Source organism: Paroedura picta, chromosome 7 (assembly GCF_049243985.1).
Source record: "Paroedura picta isolate Pp20150507F chromosome 7, Ppicta_v3.0, whole genome shotgun sequence".
In the NCBI taxonomy this organism is placed as follows: Eukaryota; Metazoa; Chordata; class Lepidosauria; order Squamata; family Gekkonidae; genus Paroedura; species Paroedura picta.
In genome coordinates, this window is record NC_135375.1 from 20,725,913 (window position 1) to 20,751,553 (window position 25,641).

General features: G+C 44.5%; 1 protein-coding gene across 1 annotated transcript in view; it reads right to left on the minus strand.

Moving 5' to 3' along the window:
- Positions 1-28: 28 nt before the first annotated feature.
- Positions 29-25,641, minus strand: part of NUP155 (nucleoporin 155) — a 36,615-nt gene continuing 11,002 nt past the window's right edge. The window contains exons 12-35 of the mRNA XM_077347001.1: positions 25,537-25,637; positions 23,249-23,419; positions 22,634-22,744; positions 21,609-21,703; positions 21,112-21,200; positions 20,720-20,782; positions 20,486-20,636; positions 18,775-18,841; positions 17,795-17,913; positions 16,435-16,538; positions 15,597-15,730; positions 13,795-13,986; positions 12,413-12,551; positions 11,395-11,530; positions 9,814-9,967; positions 8,707-8,811; positions 8,135-8,289; positions 6,551-6,680; positions 5,754-5,867; positions 5,209-5,329; positions 3,208-3,318; positions 2,495-2,631; positions 936-1,042; positions 29-460 (exon numbers count right to left, since the gene is read on the minus strand). Coding sequence (XP_077203116.1) covers positions 322-460; positions 936-1,042; positions 2,495-2,631; positions 3,208-3,318; positions 5,209-5,329; positions 5,754-5,867; positions 6,551-6,680; positions 8,135-8,289; positions 8,707-8,811; positions 9,814-9,967; positions 11,395-11,530; positions 12,413-12,551; positions 13,795-13,986; positions 15,597-15,730; positions 16,435-16,538; positions 17,795-17,913; positions 18,775-18,841; positions 20,486-20,636; positions 20,720-20,782; positions 21,112-21,200; positions 21,609-21,703; positions 22,634-22,744; positions 23,249-23,419; positions 25,537-25,637 — 2,945 coding nt within the window. The 3' untranslated portion in view covers positions 29-321. The remainder of the gene's footprint in view (positions 461-935; positions 1,043-2,494; positions 2,632-3,207; positions 3,319-5,208; positions 5,330-5,753; positions 5,868-6,550; positions 6,681-8,134; positions 8,290-8,706; positions 8,812-9,813; positions 9,968-11,394; positions 11,531-12,412; positions 12,552-13,794; positions 13,987-15,596; positions 15,731-16,434; positions 16,539-17,794; positions 17,914-18,774; positions 18,842-20,485; positions 20,637-20,719; positions 20,783-21,111; positions 21,201-21,608; positions 21,704-22,633; positions 22,745-23,248; positions 23,420-25,536; positions 25,638-25,641) is intronic.

Consider the following 25,641-nt stretch of genomic DNA (forward strand, 5'->3'; position numbering starts at 1 on the left):
TCACAATTAAGGGGGTGGGGGAAAACCAATTTTTCAAATAATTTTAATTATCAGGCCAAGATTACACAATGCATCTTAATCCAAAACATATAAAATTGTTTCACTGTTAGAAAAATGTTTGGCGGTATCAAAAAGAAAAAAAAACCCTGCCATTTATACATTCTGCTACGTGAAGATTAGTTAAAAATATACAGCACAATTCCATCCCATCGGCAACAGTGTGATTCCCACCCCCGTCTTCTTTGTAAAGCACTTGTCTTTCAACACCCCGGTGCAGCTCCAGTTCATTCCATCCATACAAGCAGTAATGCGTCACCGTAGTCAATGAAGCCGTTCTAACTTAGCTTGCAGAGATTTAAAATTCCCTATAGTGGTCTGTACAGCTAGTGTTGGACTTATGGACTGCAGTTCGACAAGGTAACCGCTAACAGCATCCAAGCAAATATTTGTGAATCTCCGTCTAGAGAGGAAGCAGAGAAGATGTGAATTATTGTTAGGACCCAGGGACTAGAATCTGGAAATGTTTTCCTAATTCTGGGGCTACAACAAGCTTCTGGGATCAGCGGTGTCTTTTCAAATGCCTTGAATAGGCAGAGGAGCGGGCGGTTGGCATGAACCAAAGCATGCCCATTTCATGCCGAGAGATGTGGAAGACACACATAAGGCCAGAAGGTGGTAAAGGAAGCAGAGGAGGCCTAATGCAAAACTCAAGATGCAATAACGAGGTTTTGCTCATGCCGCAACTTTTTGCATGATAAACACCTACAATAGGGTTTGTTTTTTTTTGGTATCAATAATGATTTCTAATAAAGTTAAAGGTTTTGCTGTGGCTACATTCCCCAAAACTCTCATTTTCAAAATACAGGCACATATAGATTGCCATCTGGTCATGTAATTGCTGTACAGCTCCCTTGCTTTACTGTAATCCAAATTACCTCTCATAGGTAAGCACTCTGTTAGGATCTTGCACATAACCTGATAATAATACATGAATGCATTCCAAAAGGTGCAAAGGCCTCTTCATTTTGCTCCAATATGGGTCCTGAGGGGAAGAAGAAAAAGGTTGTACTGCATGATTCATCAACAGTGTGAAAGTAGCTGGAAAATTAGCACAATAGTAAACTAATGCATTAGTTAAGTATTCTTACTGAAGGATGTTCTTACTTATCCTGGATGCTTTAGGCCAGCGGTCCGCAACCTTTCAGCTGCCGCGGACCGCTGCTCCGGAGTGGGGCGAGAGGGGGGCCCGGGGGCCTGGGCCTACGCGGCAGCCCCAGCACAAACGCGCATGCGCGGACTGCCGCGCACTTGCATTTGTGCCCGGCAGCCGCGGCTCCCCCTCCCGGCCCGCCAAAGCCAATTTGGTGGTGAAGACCCTTAGTAAGAGAGGGCAGGTCTTCTCCCGGTCGATGGGCTTCTCCGGTTCTTTCTTAATCTCCTCCTGAGTAACGTGCGACTCCACCGCCATCTTCCCGCCCGCTGGCCCCGCTCACCGCGAGGACGCCGCAATCGGGCAAAGCTACGAGGAGAAGCTGAGGGAGGGACTCTGCACAGGGCTGGCCTTCCAGCACCCGGCCTTTCCTTCAGCCCCACCGACGCTGCTGCTGCCGCCACTTGCAGACCTTCCACCCACCCCGACGAGTCCCTATTCTAGCTGAAACAAGATGGCGGCGCCCATCGCAGTCGGTTTAGCGAAGGCCTTGGCACCGGGCCGTGGCTCCTTCTTCCCTCCCTTTGGGCCGCGGGCTGGGGACCACTGCTTTAGGCTGATCCTGCATGGACCAGGGGGTTGGCCTAGAAGGCCTGTATGGCCCCTTCCAACTCTAGGATTCTAGGTGAAGAAATGGAGGGTAGACTATGCTAAATCTATTTACACGCTAGGTTTCATTATAAATGAGTTCAGATATAGCCCTCCACATTCTCAGAACAGCTGAGGGAAGGTACAGTAATGCTGCTGAATTTCAACTCTTTTAGAAGTCAGGTCAGATTTGATTGCAAAATGCCATAGGCCATTACAATATAAAAAAAGATTTTTTAAAGGTTTAAAACAATTCTTTTAGAAGTACAAACACATGTTGGGATTTTGTTATCATTAAGTAATTCACAAATGAAGACTATAAAAAGTGAAATGAGGTCCATAAAAATAGTTTTTCTATTAGATCAATACTTCCAGCTGTTTGAGACAGTGTGATGTAATAACTAAGACTGTAGCTGGGAAGATATGCACTCCAAGCCCCCCCCCCCCCAGCTCACTGGGTCACCTTGGGCCAGTCATTATCTCTTGGCTAAACCAAGCTCATGGTATCTGTGAAAATACTATGCAGGTGGCCGAATGGATACCCAATGCAGGATAAAAATGGAATAAATAGGTAGTAGTGTATGGGGTGGGGGCAGAACGGGACCGTTACATCTTCCATTTTCTTGACAACAAGGAATAATAAAGAATCCTAGAACTGCTGAACCTACAATTAGATGTCCAATAACTTCTACTTACTCGTGCTTTGAATAACTGATCATACACTTCCAGAAGCCTTGGGAGGGGCACGCCGATTTCTTGCATCGTGTAGGTTACGAACCCCACGTCCCAGTTCAAAGAGCAAGCTTGCTGTTCCAGATACTGCACTAAAAAATCTGAGAGGAGAAAGCAAAATACTAATTTCTGCTTCAAGATTCCAAATACACACACACACACACACATATATATATATACACATACATACACACATATATTTAAAAAATGGTAAAGATTCATTTAGTGAATCTCCACAGAAACCCTCCTGGGGAACTTTTTGAAAAAATTAAACCAGTGCTGCATAGAAATAAAGCTCACCCAGATTTCCAACCCACAAACATAATGAACAACAACACATCTTGGTATGGAAACTACAGAGAAACTGACTAAAAAATGTATCTGCTGCTCTCCAAGTGGACAGCTGAACGGGAAGGCACTTGACTTGTCTACATGAGCACCCAGTCATGACTCCGTAAAGTCAAGAGGACTGGAACCGAGATATTTACCTTCTGTGGGACCAAGCACGCCTTTCCCTGCCTTGCTTCAGCTGCATGTATGGGAAAGGACAAGCTTAAAATATAGCTAATTCCTCTTTGCAGCCCATGTCTTTTTGTAGTGATAGGGGGCATTTTGTGTCTCTTAATTGGACTGTTGTAACTTACTAGTTCAAACCAGCAGTACTCTGAATTGTATACCTAAAGGAAAATAGCGAGGTGTCCCGGCGTAGATTTTGCCAAGCATTACCATCTTCAGGCTAAGAGCCTGCATCCTATCCGCAGCACTCATAGCCACACTGTCACTCAGGGCTGAAAGGAAAAAAAAAAAGGGAATCTATTCTAGAAGACATACTGATATCTCTGGCTACTTTCCAACATAATATACCACAAGGCCTTTTTATTTCATAATAATGGATGATTGCTGCTACAAATGCACATCCACCTGTAAACAAGCAATGAAACACTATTCGGGCAGTGCAAATTAAGACACAAAAATGAAGAAGCCTGTGATGCCAAGTTAGCTGGTACATTGGTACATTTAAAGATAGAGTAACAGAATAGCACTTTGGTGTCATACACCAGGGGTAGTCAACCTGTGGTCCTCCAGATGTCCATGGACTTTGCTGGCAGGGGCTCATGGGAATTGTAGTCCATGAACATCTGGAGGACCACAGGTTGACTACCCCTGTCATACACCACTGACTGGTCCTTATTACTAATTACTATTGGGTATCCAGCTGTGCTAGCAACATCAGATCTATATGGCAGATATTACAGATACCACTGTCCAGAAGCTGCTACTCCCCAGATGGAAGGGTCCTTTGAACTTCTAAGATCTTATTTATTTATTTATTTTATTTAGATACCACCCTCCCCGGAGGCTCAGGGCAGTTTACGTAAAACATAGAAAATACAAGGAACTTAGTTTTTCCATTACATGTAAATAACCATAACATTAATACTATTAATACTGATAATTGTAACAATGGTAATTATAACAGTGCAAACAGGTCCAGGGCAGAACGCTTTGATGGATTTCTGGGAGGAAGGAAGCAGGGGCCCTGCAGATGTTGGTGGTTACACCTGGTCTTATAGTATTATCAGTGTCCCTGACCTGGATAACCCAGGCTAGCCTCATCATGTTAGATCTCAGAAGCTGAGCTGTGTTGGCCATGGCCACTATTTGGATGGGAGAACAACAGGGAATACCAGGATCACCATATAGAGGCAGCCAATGGCAAACCACACTGAAATATCTCTTTACCGGCTTGCCAAAAGTCAGCTGTGACTTGATCACAACAACTTTCAGCGTTCAAAAAGCTTTACAAATCCTTTCGGGCCAAGTTCAGATGTCACAAAAAGGAGCTTGTTCAAAGACAGCAGAAACCTGGCGCATGTATTCCTTAGTCTTTCTCTTCCTTGTATGGCACTCAAAAGAGTTTTAGCCACAAACTGATACTAGGTTAACCATTTTAGTCGCTGATAAAGAAACTAGCATCAGCTTGTTAAGGCACCTTTACAGTCATAGCTGAAGATTTCCAGCATCATTCTCTGCATGCCATGCAGGGAGAAGAGGAATAGAAAAAAGTGAGTCAACAAGGTCTGTGCGTTTCACAAACAAACCACAATTTGCTCCTGAAATCTCAGTTGAGGTTCTGAAAGCATGATATTACTTATATTCCCACCAGGGGGTAAAATAAACTGAAGCCTACAGAGAAACCCGCATGCTTCTTTTTGTAAGGATTTGTCACCCTTCTAGCAGAGCAGCATTAAGCTGTGCAGAAAACATCTGGAATGCCATATTTCCTTATAGAGCTACAGGCCAGTTGCTCCTTTCCATTGCTGAATTCCATAGAGCTGATTGGGGGAGGAGCAATTTCCATCCCACTGACTCCCCCTCTTAGGTAGGAGGCCTTTCTTCCAGAAGCTGCATTCCAGGGATTATTTGGGGCTGTTCGAGGAGGGAGGGAGGCTGGGGAGCCTGATGGATCCAAAGCCAAGCCAAGCCACTACTGTCCGATGGATCACCAACACAGAACCTACTGCAGGAACAAGAACTATGGCTTCCCTTTCTGAATGTCATGTTCTGTGTTGGGGGCGGGGTGGAGGGAGGGGGAGAGAAGGCTGTTTATCCTTTGATTGTGAAGGACTATGCAGTTCTGCATTGTTGCATGCTTCTTTGCCACTAGTCGGACATACCTTTCTCAATTATCTCTTGCCAGAGGGTCTGTACCAAGATAGGGTCCGAATGACCTGCACAGTGGATAATGGCCAGCTTACATTCGGAGAGTTTGAATGGATCAGCAAATTCCCCATAGAGCTGGAGTTCAAAAAAGAAAGAGCAGGGAGAGGGGATTATTCTCCGGTCTTTCTCACACACAATAAAATTCAGGAATAAAAATGGATTAATAAGGCAATGTGCAGCAATTAAAATGAGAATATCAATTACGTGTGGCAATAAAGAAATTAGAATTCTGTGAAGGCTCAAGGGGGTGGCAGGTTACAGTGGATGAGCGATAAGGTTGTGAGTGTCCTGCATAGCACAGGGGGTTGGACTAGATGACCCATGAGGTCCCTTCCAACTCTATGATTCTATGCATGTCCATCCTTAATACCTACAGGTACAAAACAGGAAACATGTACAAAGCTCAGGGCTGTGTTATCACAGAAGAAAGAACTTCTGTCTGGAACGATGAACCGTTTGCACGATATCACGCTGCTGGGGAATATTCCGTTAAAATCACCTTTGTTATGTCCATCAACTCAGAGTCCAGCTGTGAAATTGCATCTTGCACTGAGGCATGATGGGAGCACTGGCGCTGCAACGATTCTTGTATCTGAAACTGTATCCTGGCAACCTGGTTATAAACATTTGAGTTTTTCATAAAAATTATAAACGAGTAGAAAAAAAATTACAGTCTGTTTTATATTTTATTTTATTTATGTTTATATTTATTAATCGCCACTCCCGGACCCAGCCGGCTCGTGGCGGCTTACAATAAAATTTAAAATTCGCATAAAACATACAATACCACAAAACAATACTGGTGGCAAAAACCACTCTATGAACTTCCCACTCCCCCCCCCATAATAGCAGCCACCACCACACCCACACCCAGTTTTGTCATAAAAATATCTGATCTATTAAAATAGCTTTAGGATGCTTTGGGGCTGATCCTGCGTTGAGCAGGGGGTTGGACTAGATGGCCTATATGGCCCCTTCCAACTCTATGATTCTATGCTTTGGGCTGATCCTGCGTTAAGCAGGGGGTTGGACTAGATGGCCTGTCTGGCCCCTTCCAACTCTATGATTCTATGATTCTACCGATATAATTAAAAGACAAGACTTGCTCACTTTTAAGATGCTGGGCTGATGCTGATTTTCAGATTTTTAAAACCAACGATGAGTGCTTGAAGAAAGGTGAGAGTCTCAATATGCTAAAGAACAGGACGTGCAATTGAGCCTCCAAGAGAATATCCCATCCATGTCCTTTCTGTAGCAATATTAGGGCCGTCTAATATCTCTACCAATTTTACTTACTTCCATTTTTTCTTCCAATTCGTGTAAAAATTCACCATCTGCAGCTATGGGTGAAATGGCCGTTGAACTCTTGGCACTCAAAATGGCACGTGCGATATATTCAAGACGCTGCTGCAGTGAAATCTCAGTGCTGTTAAATTGTTAAGGGTTATGGGGTTTAGTATGGTGGCTTTCAAGAGAATTCATATGATCTGCTTTCCAAATAGAAATTGTTACTCAACCAAGTTACCTACCCTGCTTTGTATATCAACAGTACCCCCCTTTCTTTTCGTAGCAGAATAACATCATAAAAGCTACATGAACTGCATTCTAGCACTCTCCTTTTCTCCCTCAGACTCCTATACCTTGGCCATCTCTTCTGTCTTGCCTCACCTTGGCAGAGAATCTCAGACAATGAACATTTGGGGAGATCTACATACCTTTTAGCAAAGCTTGGCAAACCAAACCCAGCCCCAAGCCATGTATGGTGGCTTATGAGAGACCTAGCGACACAGCTACCTGTCCAGGACTTGAGAAGCAAAGGAGTTATCAAGGGGCTTTCCGCACCGGGATCCTTGTAGCAAATTGTTTGCTGAACGAAAAATCGCCATTTAAAATAGTGGAATTCGTCATTATGCATACCTGACTTTGTAGTGGAATCCAGTTGCGTTTCCATCGTTTCCCACAAGCTTCCGGTCTCAGCAAAAATCGCTAGAAAGGAAGCGCTATTGCCGAGCTCGTCCCGCCCCTGGCCGTCAAGCAGCCAATGGGCAGCCGTTAGCATGCTCCCAAACAGCCCCTTTCCCTTTAAGAAAGGTTTTTTTTTTTTAAACACACCCATTGCAACGAATATGTGTTGATTCGTTGCAACGGAGAGACCCATCCAGCTGGCAGGTGTGTTTGAGCTGTCGTTTCATCGTTGCCACGCTCCCCCCGAGTGAAAAAAAAAATCCCCCCCCCTCACGGGCCCGATTTTCGGCTGAAAACAGTGTAAAAAATAAAGGGAAAATACATCAGCAAACGGGCTTCTCTGTTGTTTGTGCTTAGTGACTAAACAGCTCTGGGGAGGGACTGAAGCCGGGGAAGCCTCTAAACAGAGGCTCGCTCGGAGAAAAAAAAATGGCGATCGCTTCGCCGGAAGATCAGAGGAGAGAGCCAGGGGGAGGGACTTTGTAGAAACCACAACAATGGTAACGCACAGAACTTTCCCGCTAGTGTTGCAGATTGGTTGCAGGAGTGTAGCGCTTTCCGGAGGGTGAATCCACTTTTGGGGATTTCCCTGAAAGCGCTACAAGGAAGCGCTTTTTGCGGATCGGTTTCAGGTGTGTGGCAGATTGTCAACGACGTTGTGCATAATGGCAAATCAATAGCGTTTTCAATTGGCAACCATTGTGCGATTTTGAAGGCGTGCGAAAAGCCCCCAAGTTACGGCAGGCTATTATATATTGTTGACAGGCTGCATTCAGTTTAGTTGCTCACAAAACTGAGCTGATAAGGGCTATATTATCTAGAGATATCTTTGCAAAAGTGGTAACACTGACGTAAGCCCCACCCCATAAATTATATCAGTGTCAGAGTTACTGGTTAATAAAAAACTACTCTTACCTGTGCATGTCAGCCAGTTTTGCTAGCACTCGGGCTGCATTGCTGAAGCCTCTGTTCTTCTCAAAATGCCTCCACAGCAGGTCCATGTAACGAACTTTGTTCTGATCAACTTTTGCCATGCGCACTAGATATGGCTCCAGAAAGGGGGAGTTTACCTACGAGATCAGGGGGAAAATGAAATCCTATCCTATCTTCATTGTGTTAGATGCATTTTTACATACAAATTATGCTTCTCAAAGACACATTACTATGCTTTGGACCTATCTCCCTGTATTTATTTTATTTAGAATTATACTTATTTTCCACCCCATCTCCTGAGACTCAAAGTGGATTACATCACAATAAAATCAATTCAGGAGCAGTGATCCCTGTGGTGGAGGTAGCCCTCCATTGTGGAGTGAGGGTAGGCAGGTTCCACTTATGTACTGTATGGGCAGAGAGCATCTCATACTTGGCTGTGGAGGACAGTGCTTGCAACACAGAACCCTGCTGTGCAAGTGGAACAAAGGTGTAAATTCCAAATCTCAAACAAAGCGTATGGGTACGGCATGCACATTTCCCCATGACCTTACCTGCAGCAGTTTATCTGAGAGATCAGCTTGGATCAGCCAGTTATAAAGAGCAATACTGAAAAGTTCATCTCCAGAACATTGTGCCAATTTTAGCATTTGTTCAAACTAGAAAAAAGAGACAGGGAAATTAAACAGATGCTGCTCCAAGAACGTAATTGAAAAAAAATAAACTGGATCACTGCCTACACTGAATGAGCATATAAAACAGGTTTACTTCGACATATGCTCTATTAAGATTCCTTAAATGTATGCCTGGATCCATATGCCAAAATATGTGAATCCAAGAAAGCTTGTGTCCTTATGTTTGTGACAAACCTCTCTCAAAAGCAGTATATAGGGCATAGTGTCACACATGAAGCTTCCTGGTAGAGTCAGACAACATGCCCATCAAGGAACTAGAATCATAGAATAATAGAGTCAGAAGGGGTCTCATGGGTCATCCAGTCCAACCCCCTGCACTATGCAAGACACTCACATCCCAATCGCTCATCTACTGTGACCTGCCACCCCCTTGAGCCTTCACAGAATCAGCCTCTCCATCAGATGGCTATCCAGCCTCTATTTAAAAATTTCCAAAGATGGAGAACCCACCACCTCCCGAGGAAGCCCGTTCCACTGAGAAACTGCTCTGTCAGGAACTTCTTCCGGATGTTTAGATGGAATTTCTTTTGAATTAATTTCATCCCATTGGGTCTGGTCTGTCCCTCTGGGGCAAGAGAGAACAATTCTGCTCCATCCTCCATATGGCACCCTTTTAAATACTTGAAGATGTACTGCCTTTTCTGAGTGGAAACCACTCTTTAGAACAGAGGTAGTCAAACTGCGGCCCTCCAGATGTCCATGGACTACAATTCTCAGGAGCCCCTGCCAGCGAAAGCTGGCAGGGGCTCCTGGGAATTGTAGTCCATGGACATCTGGAGGGCCGCAGTTTGACTACCCCTGCTTTAGAACCTCAGGCAGGGGTCTTTCACACCACCCACCACCTGACTCTTAACTGGAGATGCTGGGGATCAAACCTCGGCTCTTCTGCATGGCAAGCAGAGTGAACGATAGCCCCTTCAACCCACAGTTAATGACAGCTCCATATATACATTGCTCATGCCTTACATGATGGCCTGCTTCTTCATTGCTTAGCATGTTAGGATCCGATGATAACACAGGAGGGCCGGGTTTCTTGGGAACGCTGGGAGACTGTGGAGCGGCTTTACTTTGATTGACAAGCTCTTGAAGTGTGTCTGTAATGCACTTATAGCTGTTTAATCTGCAAAGAGAGAAACATCACAGGAATCCCAGCCGTGATTTCTGCCACAGAAACGTCTGGAACTTTGAAAGCACTGCCATCTGCATTCCACACATGCACACCGCTTTGCTGTTCGGCGGCAGAAGCGTCCCTGTAATTATTGTTTCCTTTGGAACATAAGAGCAACCAATGAGAGCAGGCAGGATGTTGGGGAGAGGGAATTGAAAAACAGCTGTCAAAAGAAAAAACAGCTGGGAGTTGGCAGCTGGGAAGAAAAAGACAGATGGAAGAATGAAAAAGTGGCTGTGCTGGGAAGTTGCATTGGACCCAGCAGTGGCAGCAAAGTCCAGGAGCCCTACTGGGCCCAACTGCACAGCCTGGAAGCCACATGGGGCATTCTGCTGGCAATGGCACCACCCCAGCGTCATGCTGGGCCTGCTGCTGGCAGCCACACAGCCCCTTGTGTCGATTGAGAAAAGTGAAGGAAATTCTCCCCACAAATATCGTTGGCCCACAGAGTGGAAATCTCAGCTAGCTTGCTTGGAACTGCTTCAGTCAAGCCAGCAGAGGACATTTCACACACACACACACACGCACACACAAACACACCCTGCAGCTAACCTGGAGTAGATGTGGGAATGTTAGAACAGCCTCCCTCCCAAGAGAGCTGGGGGGAAGGGGGAGGGAGACCATACTAGATTGCCTAGAGCTACTCTGGGTGAGCCACAGAGAGTGGTGGCTTGGTGGAAGTGGGATTCCCTCCTTGTGAGTTTCACAGCCACCCCCTCCCCCCCTTGTCTATATCCTCCCAGGTTTGCAGAAAAATCCAAAAGGTTTTTAAAAACACACTGTGGATTTAAATCCCTCCCAAATTAAAAATAATATGTTGTCTGTGATGTGCAGACAACACGCTAACCAGCTGAGTTGGCAGTGGTTTCCCGCACTGGTGTCATCTCCAGGGTCGGCCACCATGGCTGAGGATGTCAGGAGCAGCTACGGGCCTAACTGCCGTGGCTGCAGACTCCAGAAGCAGCTTGGATCCCAGCTGCCGCAACAGCAGATGCCAGGAGAGGTACTGGGCCCCATCATGCTGACAAGTGGAGTGCTCTGGGATCATGGCGGACCTCTGGGGCTGGCTGTGGTGACACCAAGAGCTGCTCTGGGTTCAGAGTGGCACCCGGTACCATCACTGTCATCCTGGAGTCAGGATGGCAGGGTGGACAGATGGGTCCCCTTCCCCCTTCACATATCTCATAGGCCTCCCACTTGTGTATATATGTGTCTGTGTGTATTGCACAAAGCTGAATTTGATTAACAAACATTTTCAAATATATGCTTATAATTATTTTCATGCCAGTTAATTTTGAAGTTGTTTCCCACAACCCCATTAAGCTACCGCCACCATCTTTGTACTGAACAAAACACCCAGCTGTATCCTGGGAACTTGCCTCTCCTGGAAAGCCTGAAGTCCCACCATGTCCTCTTCTGGTTCACCGTTTTTATAGAAATGGAGTCCAAGACCTTGAGGATCCTTTTTCTCTGCAGCAGTGAGAGCAAGTTCCACGACACCTTCATAGAAGCGCACTTGAGATCAAAAAGAAAAGAATAAATCCATGAGCACAGAATTCTGATAAAGTTAGTACAAACATCAGGTACACTTCCAAGAACATCTTATCTTTTTCACAAATCTTCATACAGATTGTTCAAGCTTTTGGTACTCTAGGACTACCTGTGGTCCTCCAGATGTTCATGGACTACAATCCCCATGAGCCCCTGCCAGGGGGCTCATGAGAATTGTAGTCCATGAACATCTGGAGGACCACAGGTTGACTACCCCTGCTCTAGTGCCCATTGGCACTTTTCCTGGCACCCACCAAGTGTTTTTATAAAATGGGTGGAGCCAAGTGTAACTTCTGCCCAGTAAGTCTTCTGTCTGGCCATAAATGGTCTGGCCTCTGCTGAAAAAACCATCCCTGAATCTACATCAGCCTGCTAACTACAGCCCTGTCTTGCACTTAAGTGTTTCGAGGGAAAGTAGTGGAAAGAACTGCTCCGGACCAACTGACAGCATTCCTGGAACAACCTTTGATCCTAATCCCAGCCCAGTCAGGCTTCCGGCCTGGCCCCCTCCTAGTGGAATGAGCTCCCAGATGACCTGGCCCCCTCCTGCTGCCTGAGCTACAACAATTCCACAGGGCCAGCAGAAGGGAGCTCTTCCACCAGGCTTTTGGACAAATCAAGTAAAAAGTCACCAACCATTAACCAGAAGCCCCCATCAACTGAACCAACAGAAAAATAGAACCACAGTACAGAAAATTGCTGATTGTTGTATACAGATTGCTAAGTTATAAACTGCTCAATACAATTTCACTGTTAAATATGTTTATTTTGAGTCAAGATGTTTATTGAACCGTATTGCTTGTGATAGAGTGATTTGTTCCCAACGAAACACCTTTTTTCACTTACCTTGTCTATACTGAGCACAGACATTGGCAAGGTCAACTTGTATGCTAATCCGCTGATATTCTTTCAATGATTCTCTTAACATCTTCTCTTTTTCGGATTTGTTCTGCACTTGCCGGGACCTCTGAAGTAGCTCGTTTGCCTACGGGGACAGGTAGAGATCCATGTCATCATTCACTGTCCTAGTCAGGGCATAGTCTAAGAAAAATGAAATTTCCCTGTACAGAAATCATAGTCCGACATTGACATGTGTATCACACATCTGGTTTGCCTATTTCCTATACAGAAGCAAGTTTCCACATAGGAAATCAGCTTCATGAGAAACAGCCTTCACCCTTCCAAACACTACATTTTCAAACTACTTAAAAATAACTTTGCTGCTCATTTAATCAATGACTCCACTGTATTGAAAAATTCCGTCATTATTTACAATGAAAAGACAGCATTTTCCTCACTATAGTTAAATGATCTGTTTTACATGAGATGGAACACTTGAAAGAGATCTTTTATTATGCAACAAAATACAGCACAAAAAAAGACAGAAATTACCCAGCTGCTAAATTTAGACTTCAAATCTGAATCACAATGGACAAAAAGTATTTAAAACTGGGCATTTGTATCTGTTTAGAGCAGTGGTCCCCAACCTTTCCGAGGCTGGGGACCGGCAGGGCATCGGGCCGTGCCCCCGTGGTGCACGGGTGCGGCCCGGCCCTGATTCCCTCTCCCCGCCTCCCGCAGTAAGAAGCTTCCCGGGCCGCAAGCTTGCGGCCTGGGAAGTTTTTTACTGCGGGGGCGGGGCGGGGAGAGGGAGCTGCGGCCCGGTGCCATGGCCTTTGCGGCCCGGCACCGGGCCGCGGCCCGCAGGTTGGGGACCACTGGTTTAGAGGAAAGATAAAAATGCCTTACAGATAGTGTGTTTTGCATATTTGAAAATGTTTTAAAGTCTAAAGGGGCTCACAAAAATTTCCACAAACATTTAAAGCATACAAAAATCAACAGCAAAAGACAAGGTTAAACACAGGAAACGCATCAGCATTATCAGCACAGCACCAAAACAGCAATAGGCAGAGCCAAAAAGGCAAAGCACTGCAGTATGCTCTCCCCACTTCAAAAACACATGAAACTGTTTGGCAGGTACACTAAGATCAAAGCCCTTAGGAAATAAAAGCACGAGCTTAATACAAGAGCTTTTGTGATGCAAACTAATTCGGGGAGTGAAACCCATAATGCTTTTCAGCAAGCAAATTAACAAGAACTAGGCAAACACCTGTACCAAATATTTCCTTGCAAGAAACAGCTGCACTAATTGTGGGGCTGGGTAGGATCTTGCCCCAAAAGGTAAAATAAAATTGTCTTTTTCTCTCAGACGGCCTGGTACGCTGTACCTTTGAGCAGATAGCATCATCTGTGCTGTAGAGCAGTGGGCAGATGTCCTGCAGGTGCAAACTGATGCCGTCCACAGCAGCATGGTCTCGGATGTAACAGTTGATGAGGGAGGCAATGAGGGCTCCAGTTAGCTCTTTATCTCTGATTACCAAGTCTCTAAAAGTAGTGACCTTCAGGTGTTCCTGCAACTCCTGTAAGCAAAGAGGACACACGTCCAGTTTTTCTTGTATTTCTCTGAGGATTACAAACTCGAGAGCAGATTCTGATTTATTCAGAATGGTCAATGACGGTATTTTATTTTAATTCAGGCAAGAAAAAAAAAGAGCTTTGCATTTCCACACCGGTTTCCTCAATATTTGTGTTTGGTCCTGTGTAATCTGATAACAATAAGCAATTAAGTCCCATCCTAATTTAAAATGATTACTTTGCAAGTTATCTTCTAAAAAGGTGACCCAGGAAGCTCCTGCAGATTCATCTACACAGCCCTGTCAATAAAGGTAAAGGTAAAGGTATCCCCTGTGCAAGCACCGGGTCATGTCTGACCCTTGGGGTGACGCCCTCCAGCGTTTTCAAGGCAGACTCAATACGGGATGGTTTGCCAGTGCCTTCCCCAGTCATTACCGTTTACCCCCCAGCAGCAAGCTGGGTACTCATTTTACCAACCTCGGAAGGATGGAAGGCTGAGTCAACCTTGAGCCAGCTGCTGGGATCGAACTCCCAACCTCATGGACAGATAGCTTCAGACAGCATGTCGCTGCCTTATCACTCTGCGCCACAAGAGGCTCTTGTCAATAGGAATGCAGTTATTTTTTAAAATAAATGAAAGTCACTTTCTGGTTGGTTTCATCTGTTATCTGATACATCAAACCAGCCTTTCTCAATTTTCCCCCCACTGAGAAACCCTTGAAATATTTTTCAAGCTCCTAGAAACCCTAGAAGTGGTATGATCATGCAGAATATGGATGGGAAGCATAGCTCTGTGCACACGCCAACCCAGGGCCTCTCCTCCTCCCACCCCCTCCAGGCCCATCATTGGTCATTTGTTGGGGGGGAGATTGGCATGACCATATATTGTCAATCACCTGATAAATATTTAACAATTTTTTTTTAAATATATATTAAAATTTATTAACTCCCACCCATTCAGGAAACCCTTCCAGGGCTGTCGAGAAACCCCAGGGTTTCATGAAACCCTGGCTGAAATGCCTGCACTAGACAGTACAGTATCAACGAAAGGCAGAACCAAAAAGCCATAAAGAACATACAAAGAGGCTGTAACTATGAACAATGTAAGGGAGCGTGTTAAAAGACAACCTTTTAAAAAAATCTTTGAATTGTGGTCCACACCATCTTGATCCCAGAACACTTTATATTTGGAAATATAGGCTCGGATTCAAAGGTTGCCTAGGTTTATGCAATCTGCTCCACACACCTGCCTCAACTGCAGAAGACGACTGCCACTGAGGGACGGTACTGTTCAAGGGAACATTTAAAGCTCCCCTTGGTCTCGCTGAACTGGCTTCTACATTTCTCTGGCAATAATGTTGGCTGCGTAAGAGCATAAAAGATGCTGTTACCCTGCGTTCAAGGCAAACTTTGACTGCTTGTTATTCGCTACTGTGTAATCATGTGACTACTCTGTGTTATCACTCTGAATGGAATTCTGAAAGGTAAGAATACACTGAGAAAGCTGCTGAGCGTGACACGTCTGTACAGAAAGATAGTTTCAGGTTTTATATCAGCAATAAAAAGTGAATGTCTCCCAGGCCAAGAAGCTAAGAGGGCCGGCCAGCACACATACCTTCTGAAGCTCCCCTACGACAATATTGAATCGGTGCTCGCAAAGAAGCTTCCACAATGCCAAAGCTTGGCAGGTTTTGCGAACAAGCTGTTGGATGCCTTGTAGGGAGGCCTTCTCGGTTAACTGAGCCTCTGCTGCAAAAAAAATTGAAAACACATACTGGTAAGTGACAACAAAACCAATCCACTGGCACCTCTTCCATCGCCGCCCCCCCCCCCCCCCGAAATTGCACAAAACCTTCTCAAGAAAGCAGCACAGAGTTACAGAGCTACAAAGCCTGAAGAAATCTCCAAGGCTCATTGGACTGCAGCTGAATTCGCTATTGAGCTGAATTCACTGTTGGACAAACATCATGAATCACAATTTTAATGAGATGGCTATGCAAGAGCAGAGAACGACACTGCCTAATAAGTGGGCCATTTTTCTCTGCAGTGCTGCAGATTTAGGAAATCTGCTGATCCTTTACTGAAGATCAGGCTCCATCTTTTGTGCAAAGATGACTTCCTCTCTGCATACATTCCTAAGATAAAATTCAGGTGGGTAGCCGTGTTAGTCCGAAGCACCTGAACAAAGTCTGAGTCTAGTGCCAACTTTCTGACCAACAAAGTTTTATTTGAGGTATAAGCTTTTGTGTGAACACCCACCGCTTCGGATATCATGAAACAAGTTTTGGTTTACTGTATTTGGAGAAATGTACGTGCGCACAAAAGCCTTTACCTTGACTCAAGCTTTATTGGTCTGAAAGGCACCACCGGACTCAAACTTTGTTCTACATTCTTAAGAGTTATTTTTCAAGCAACAATGTCTATTACAAAAGTACGGCTTCTTTCTTCCTCACCATGGAACTTCCTTTGGAGCTCTTGCTGCACTTGCTGAGAACTTCCACCGTCGGGCCGGATGAAGCCGAGCAGCCTCTGCTGCAAGTTAGCCGGTGTGGCAAAACTTATTTGAAGGAATTAAAAAAAACAACAATGATTTATGCTGCACATTTCAAATGTCACTCACACACAAACACTGATTTTTATTTATTTGAAGAAGAAGAGTTGGTTCTTAGATGCCGTTTTCCTCTACCCGAAGGAGGCTCAAAGCGGCTTACATTCGCCTTCCCTTTCCTCTCCCCACAACAGACACCCTGTGGGGTGGGTGAGGCTGAGAGAGCGCTGATATCACTGTCCGGTCAGAACAGTTTTATCAGTGCCGTGGCGAGCCCAAGGTCACCCAGCTGGTTGCATGTGGGGGAGTGCAGAATCGAACCCGGCATGCCAGATTAGAAGTCCGATCTCCTAACCAGTACACCAAAGCTTGCCGTAATACACAGCAGCAAAAATAAATCAGAGCTAAAAGGGCTTCTAAAAAGTCACTATAAGAAAAAAACATCAGGCACTGTATTATTAGAGAAAAAACAAGAGCAATTTAGTGTTGTTGTTTTTTAACTATGAACTATTTTGTTGTATTTTATTATATTTTTCAATATAAGGCTTTGGCAGATTAGTCAATGAAGTACAAAATATTAGATGTAAAATCTATTGACTATGCTTCTTCACTTAGAGGCAAGTCCTCCAATGGGCAATTCTCTTCATTCACACACACTAAATAATGCTCTTTCAATCCCCTTGCAAGGCAGTTTGCAACTGGATTTTACTTTTGTGGAATAGTGCAATCCACTTACAAACAGCTGCCGAAGTGGATTGAAACTGCATTATTTAGCATGTGTGAAAGTACCCTAGTGGGCAACAGATTGCTGCTGCTTTAAATTTATTAGACCCTATCCATCTCATTGTTTACCAAACATGCCACAGAGGCTTCTGAGTTTACTTCACTGGGCTCTCTCTCCTGCACATCATCATCATCATCATCATCATCATCATCATCATCATCAATTTGATTTGTATGACGGCCTCGCTCGGAAACCGGCTCACAGCGGTTCTCAATATTTCAATACAAATACAGTACATTAAAAACCATTAAAATTCCCCATTAAAACCCCATTAAAACAATGACTCAGTCACAATGATGGCGATTAAGAAAAAAACTATTCCCATAGAGGCCTACTGGATGAGCAGAAGGGAGCGGATGGATAATTGGGCATAGGGTGGAACATTCTGGGGAACCAGGCCAATCTAATACTGGCCTCCCCCTACGGGGAGAGGGGTCCGATCTTAGAAAAAAGAAACAAAGAAAACAACTTATTATCTTACCTAGGATTTCTAAGGGTCCCCATAGTTGCAAATTGTGAATTCCTATCCAAAAATTCCTGTAGGCCTTTTAATTCTTGCAGCACAGATTCCAGCATCTGTGGTGGGACACTGCTTTCAACCTAAACGAGGAAGAGATCACGGACTTAATTATAGTAATATTGTTAAGACTCGTGGTCCTGAATGGGACTGGGATGGAAGGCATAAACTCAATGCTGTGGGACATCCGAAACAGCCTTAAAGAAATCAAGAGGTCACTGGACATAGAGCCTTAGGTGTCCCATTCCATGCTGTGAAAATCCCAGCCTAGAAAGGCCGCAGAAACATTTCCTCCTGAAATTACAAAAATGTACAACTATGATACAATGCGGCCTTTGGGAGGCTGCAATGAACTATGATCACTCTTTTATTATAAAAATTTAAGATGGTAGTTAGATTGGTCTGGAGATTTGAATCCAGTAGAACCTTCAACCCTGTGGCGGAGTGTGGTAAGGCAGCAGAAATGCTGTCTGAAGCTGTCTGCCCACGAGGATGGGAGTTCGATCCCAGCAGCCGGCTCAAGGTTGACTCAGCCTTCCATCCTTCCGAAGTCGGTAAAATGAGTACCCAGCTTGCTGGGGGGTAAACGGTAATGACTGGGGAAGGCACTGGCAAACCACCCCGTATTGAGTCTGCCATGAAAACGCTGGAGGGCGTCACCCCAAGGGTCAGGCATGACCCGGTGCTTGCACAGGGGATACCTTTACCTTTTTAAGGTGCTACTGGAGTCAAAAATCTATTTTAGTAGAGTGTGTTTGTTGATCCTATTTAAAAGAGCCAATTGGGAAGACGGACAACACGGAACCAGGAGAATTTGCAAATCGCAGGCCATAAATGAAACGTTTTAAAGTCCCAAAACAATTTCCCCACATAAACAAACGCACCATCATTACTACCTATAACAGAACCCCATGAGAAAGACATTAATGCCCATCAGCACTTACAGCGATGGCCTCTCGATGGCCGCTCTTGAAGACTCTCTCCACAACTATGCTTCCATCCCAAATGTTCCTGAAAAGCATGCAAATGGTTGGCTATGCTGAGAAAGTTATGAAAAAGCAGCGTTTTATACGGCCAAAACAGAAAGCCCATGCAAATCTTCAGAGTTTAACAATGTTGTTCAACTGATTGCAGTGAACTGACTGACAATGTCTAGACATTCCAGTCGAAATGTACCGATATTTGGATCTAAATATCTTTACTCTCACAACACCGCATGCATTTGTGAGTGAACTAAAACAGGGATAGTCAACCTGTGGTCCTCCAGATGTTCATGGACTACAATTCCCATGAGCCCCTGCCAGCACTTGCTGGCAGGGGCTCATGGGAATTGTAGTCCATGAACATCTGGAGGGCCCCAGGTTGACTACCCCTGTACTAGAGCACCTACTCCTCTTTGTATAGCTGTTCTTAGCATTTTCAGAGAGCCCTCCTGACTTCCCTTCTAGACAATGTGGAATACCTGCTTTGTTTCCACCTCCTTAACCTCCATAGATGCATCCATTCTTTGAGGAACCTATATGTGGTTCTGGTTCATGTAGAACAGAGAACAGTGCAACAGTATAGTGCGCTTGTTACCAATGTAAGAAACCCACATAGAGGATGCTTGCAAGATTAAATCATGACCTCATGGCCTGAAAGGCCATCTTAGTTTTTTAAATTTTCTAACATCCACCTGATGAGGAGTTCTAGTGAGATCGAAAGCTTGCATCTTCTTTGGTGCCAACCTGGCTTGGCTCAATAAAAGATATCAAATGGATAATACTTTTGGCTTTGGCTTCCGCATGGACCTGTATGATTGTTTTCAACTTCTTACAAAGCAAACTGAGATCATTGCCACTGTGGATACCAAGGAGAGGCTGTCTACAAATCCTTCCAGGCCACCCCACTACCCATTAGGACTGCAATTCAGTCAAAATGTACCGATTCATTTCAACAGCTGTCATATTTAGCATAACAAACCTAACAGCTGCACGAGCAGCTGCAAGCATTTAATTCAGTTTGCCAGGCAAAGTGAAACTTCAACTTCTACTGAAGAATGAGCTTTCTATTGGATACGGTAGGCAGCGTGGAAGGAAGATATAATAAGTTGCCCAATTCACACATCCTTTGTCTGCATTCTCGTACCTCCTGATGGCCACAAAAATAGAACTAAATTGTACAATACTTTTACAATACAAATACAATGAGCACAAAAGAGTCTCTCCCAGAGAAATGAACGGAACTCAGAATGACACACTGCCTACACTGTCTAAGATCTGGAAGACCCAGGTTCAAATCTGCATGCTGCCAGGGAAGCTTCCTGGGTGACCTTTGACTAGTCACACCCTTAGCCTAACCAACCCATTTATATGTATGGTTCTTTGTATAGTTCTCAGTTCCATGTAAACCGCCCTGAGCCTTCGGGGAGGGCGGTATATAAATGTGAATAAATAAAATAAATAATAAATAACCTCAGAGTTGTAGAGAGGAGGAGGAGAACAACATAAGCCACTTTGGGTCCCCACTGATGAAAAAGGCAATGTGTAAATAAGGTAATTAAATTTTTTTTAAATGCTTAGTGCTTAACTTTGGTTGGATTAGGTCAGATATAGACACAAACTATGATCTTATTTAACGCACAAACATATGGCTGTATTGCCTAAAACGACTCACCCTACAATTCGAGCAAAATATATGCAGATGCCATTGTGTTTGCCGGAAAAGACGATCTCGGGGCCCGTCATGCCGCTAACTGAAGTGCCCGGCTGAGACATGTGACCCCCAGATGCATATGCTGGTGTGGATACTGTAGGAGGCTGCGAACCTGAAATATCGACACACCCTTAGCCACAATAATATCAAGATACCAAAAGTAAACCACAGTGTAATTTTTTTTAAAGGGGATACCTGGCATAGGTGTTGCCAAAAAACTTGGATTAGGGTAGGGGCTACTAGTAGTCATCGGGGAACCTGCAGAGAAAAAGATATATATTTTATACGGAAAACATTTCCCTACAACTCTTCAAGGGACTGTAAGAAGTATGAACATACAACCCAAACTCAAATCAAGCACATGAAGCTGATGTATCAGATTGTAGTGTATGTGTTTTATTCCTTTCCCTGCTCCAGAATCATGTATGATCCCTGGCCAGAGAGCTTACGATTGGGCCCTCCGATTGTCAGTCCGGCGGCAAGGGACCAATTGTGAGCCGCGCAAACAAATAAATGGGAAAAGCTCTTGCAAAAAGGAGAGGAGAAAACAGAAAAATAAATAAGCCATAGTTATATTCGCTACTCACTAGGTGGAACGGGAGAGCCCAAGACAAATCCCACATTACTTGGAGGAGGCAGGGCAGAAGGGAACCGCATCTGTGCTTCTCCACCATACCTGAGATTTAACAGATTAGAAAAGTCATTTCAGAAACACCGGCAAGCCACTCTTCAAATTCATCTTAAAACACTACAATTGTAAGTGTGTTAAAAACTATGGACCCAGCATCACCAACAAATACAAAATGTGAGCTTGCCACGATTCTACAACCAGGGAGCCAGGGGAGAACTAGGGAGCCAGGGAGGTTGATCTTCCTAACCAAAGTTAAGCCATGCTTCTCATGTGCTGTGGGGCTCACAGGCCTGTTCCTGTTTTAGATCGTCAATGACAAAATGGAGACTATTGACCCAAGATGGCAGTGAACAGCTCCTGCAGAGTTAAGCTTTGTGCAAGTTTCACTTTTAACCATTCATCGGCCCCAATCACCCAGAGTTCCATTTGTCACTGGGATATGAATAATTTCACCTGAAAAATGCTCGAGTCGCCCAGGAAGAAACTTCTCTATCACAAGCAGCAGATGAACACGCAAGGATCAGACATGTGGCACACGCTTGATCTTCCTGTAAGAAACATCATTTAAAAAAAAATCAAGACAGTGATATACAAGGCTTGACCTTGATATACTTTGAGCATGTATCTGAGAGAGCATAAGCCGTTTGGACCAGTAAGATGGTAACTTGTAAGAAATGCTGTGTTGCTTTAAGATGGACAGGAACATATCTAAAGGTCATCCCTAAAACGAATGAAGATGATCATTAGGTTTCCAATTCAGAATGAGAAAAGGTTCTCCAAATTCAGAAGCAAACATCTGAATACCAGTGCAAGGCAACAGCAGAAGGAGGCCTCAGCCTCTATGCCCTGTTGTTGGCTTTTTAGTTTGACCCAGCAAGACTCTTAAGCAGCCAGTTTTGCACAAGCCTATATGCAACGAAGAAGAGGAATTTGTTTTTATACCTTGCTTTTCACTACTCGAAGGTGTCTGGTTAACCAGAGGTAGTCAACCTGTGGTCCTCCAGATGTTCATGGATTACAATTCCAATGAGCACCTGGCAGCATTTGCTGCCAGGTGCTCATGGGAATTGTAGCCCATGAACATCTGGAATTGTAGTCCATGAACATCTGGAGGACCACAAGTTGCAGTCCATGAACATCTGAAGGGAATTGTAGTCCATGAACATCTGGAGGTTGACTACAAGTTGACTACCCCTGTGGTTAACGATTTGCCTTTCCTTCCTCTCCCCACAACAGACACCCTGTGAGGTAGGTGGGGCTGAGAGAGCTCTGAGAGAAGTGTGACTGGCCCAAGGTCACCCACATAGGTTTCTTTCCTATCTTACAATATGTAAGGGGAAACGTCATGTTTGCAACTATGATAATACATCTTTTCAGATTAGCAAATACCATCAGAAAGAGGGTACTGAAGCAAACAGATTATCAAACACAGATGACAACTCTAAGTGCCGTTTAAAAAAAAAGACAAACATTTTTACCTGATGCAATTTGAAAAACCTTTCGATCTCTTCTCCATCGCCTCCTGTATTGCACACAAAAAGATGTCGCAACTGATCCACTGGCCTGAGTTTATGAAACATAAGACTCCCCTAAAGAAAAATTAAGACAAAACTTAATCATAGCAAAAGCTTGTTGATGATTTCTATAATATTTTTATTGGACAAAGTGTTTTACATTGTTGTCTTAATTTACAATGTTGTTGCATTGTTGGCTTTCACTGTTGCACTTTTAAAAACCAACTACTACTAATTCTCCTTTACGAAGCCGGATGATTGGTTACTGTAATCAAGCCACACGGCCAAAGCCCTCTAGGTTAGACTGTCAACTGGCACAAGCATGTCTCAGTGAAAGAAGGCAGCACACAATTTAAGTACAATGTGTAGGTCACGTGTAGGTCAAAAGCATTTCCTCTCCCTACTGATTAAGCACTGCATTCTCTCCTTGCCTCAGCTTAAATCAGAATACAAGAGCATTCAGGCACTTTACAAGACAACAAATGTATTTCTGAACAGAGCTCACGTGCAATTAATAAAGTTTGTTTTCCTTCTTTTCAAAACGTTCACATATCAAGCAAATATGTATGTTCCACATACCTGTGCCGAAAGGAGTACAAATTTCTTTGGAGGTAGCAAATGTTGTTGCACAACGACAGGAGAGTCAGTTATTGGAACCAGGTCTTTATTCAAGGGAGTTACAATCTTCTGAACCTTCTGTTCATCGATGGCAGAAAGAGCCCAAGAATGCCCATCAACCCGCGTAGTCATCTGAATAAAAAAATTGCAGAGCGAGAAACTGAAGCATGAAGTCAGATTTGATGCTCCAGTTAAAACGGCACCTGCGCAAGCTGGCTGTTATCTGATCTTTCATCCTGTGAGGTTCCTCTTAACTCAACATTGGGGTAATTTTCTCGGCTCAGCAGTGGATGCTCAATGGCAGTGTTTGCTGCTCCCCAATTTGGGAGAAATGGGTGGGATGGGCAGACTGTGCTCTTACATTCCTGTTAATTACACACATGGAGGGAAGTATTTGTACTTAACAAACTGTGCACTACAATAGTCTAGAATGGTCAATTAACAGATGTTTCACAAGGCAGTCGAGGTGCTACACGGCAGGTTTATAATCCTGGTGTTGTGTGAAGAATTATCCATCGTGGATATCAGGCTACTGTGCAGTTGCCTGGGTGAAGACAGGTTGCTTAAGCTCTGCCCCTTTCCCACTGATTTGAAGTCTTGCTGTGGTGGTGCCAGGTACAGAACAGAACCAGGGGCAGGAGGGCATATGGCTCAGTGGCAGAACATCTGCCCGGCACACAAGTGGTCCCAGGTTCCATCCTTGGCATCTATATTTATTTATTTATTTATTATATTTATATACCGCCCTTTCTTTCGGCTCAGGCCGGTTTACATTATAACTCTCTTATGTGGTAAAGTACGATGAACATTCATTGTAAAACTTATTTAACTGTGTATTTGTATCAGTGTTATATAATAACAGTACTTAATAACACCAACAACAAACAGTGTGGTATAACAGTAGTCAATAACAGTTTGGTCAGTTTGCACCATGGTCCAGTTTTCAGTTAGTGCAGATTATGGGACTTCTAGTTGGTGAGAGCCTCTTGTGGCGCAGAGTGGTAAGGCAGCCGCCTGAAAGCTTTGCCCATGAGGTTGGGAGTTCAATCCCAGCAGCCGGCTCAAGATTGACTCAGTCTTCCATCCTTCCGAGGTTGGTAAAATGAGTACCCAGCTTGCTGCTGGGGGGTAAACGGTCATGACTGGGGAAGGCACTGGCAAACCACCCCGTATTGAGTCTGCCATGAAAACGCTAGAGGGCGTCACCCCAAGGGTCAGACATGACTCGGTGCTTGCACAGGGGATACCTTTACCTTTAGTTGGTGATAGCGGCTTGTTCAATTGTTTTAGCCAAATGCCTGGTGGAAGAGCTCCTTTTTGCAGGCCCTGCAGAATTGTTTTAGCTCTGGCAGGGCCCTGAAGTCCTCTGGGAGCTGCCAGGCGGAGGCCAAGACTGAGAAAGCCCTGGCTCTGGTCATTGATAGACAAGCTTCCAGGGTGCCAGGGTTCACCAGTTTATTGATGATAGAGGAGCATAAGGCTCTTTGGGGGGGGGTATAGGTGGAGAGGCATTGTCTCAGATACTCGGGGCCCAGACCGTGTATGGCTTTGAGGGTAATAACCAGAACCTCAAAATTGATCCGGTAGTCAAATGGCAGCCAGTGGGGGCTGGATTTGTGCCCTCCAAGACGTTCCCATAAGAACACTGACTGCGGCATTCTGCACTAGTTGGTGTTTCCGGCTCAGAGATAAGGGTGGGCCCATGTAGAACGAGTTGAAGAAATCCAGCCTCAGGTGACTGTTGCCTGGATCACTGTGGCTAGGTGTTCTGGGGCCAGGTAAGGCACGAGTATTTTTGGTAAATACCTTATCAAAATAAGTGCAGATCCTTCCGTTTGAAGGAACGGGCAGCTTGGCACAAACCGCAACGGGCAAGTAGTGCTATTACAAAAATTCTGATTCCTTCATTTAGCATAAAATGTTCCAGTTGCTAAGGAAATGGGAACTGCAGTGAATATTGCATGAACCCACCATGCAATGAGTCTACAGCTGTATTTTTTCCTCAGCAGTAAAACCTGTACCTGAGTAGTGCACAGCTGTTCCTGCTGTGTCACGTTTATGCATTTTCTCACAGCACAAAGCACAGGGTCCTCAAAATGAGGAGGTGCAGGGAGGAATATGAATTTTTTTTACAGAATCGGGACATATCCAAAGGGACATGCAGATTAATTTTGTTTAAAGAACCATCAGCTTCTTTTTTTAAAGAAACATCAGCTATTTTCAAAACGACCATAACATTTGAAAATTACCTGGGTTTCCATCATCGGCTTTTGGAAAGGGAAAGAATCGTGGTTAACACACCACAGGATGTCATTATCCTCGTTTTCTGATGCTGCCATCAGAAGAATACCTGA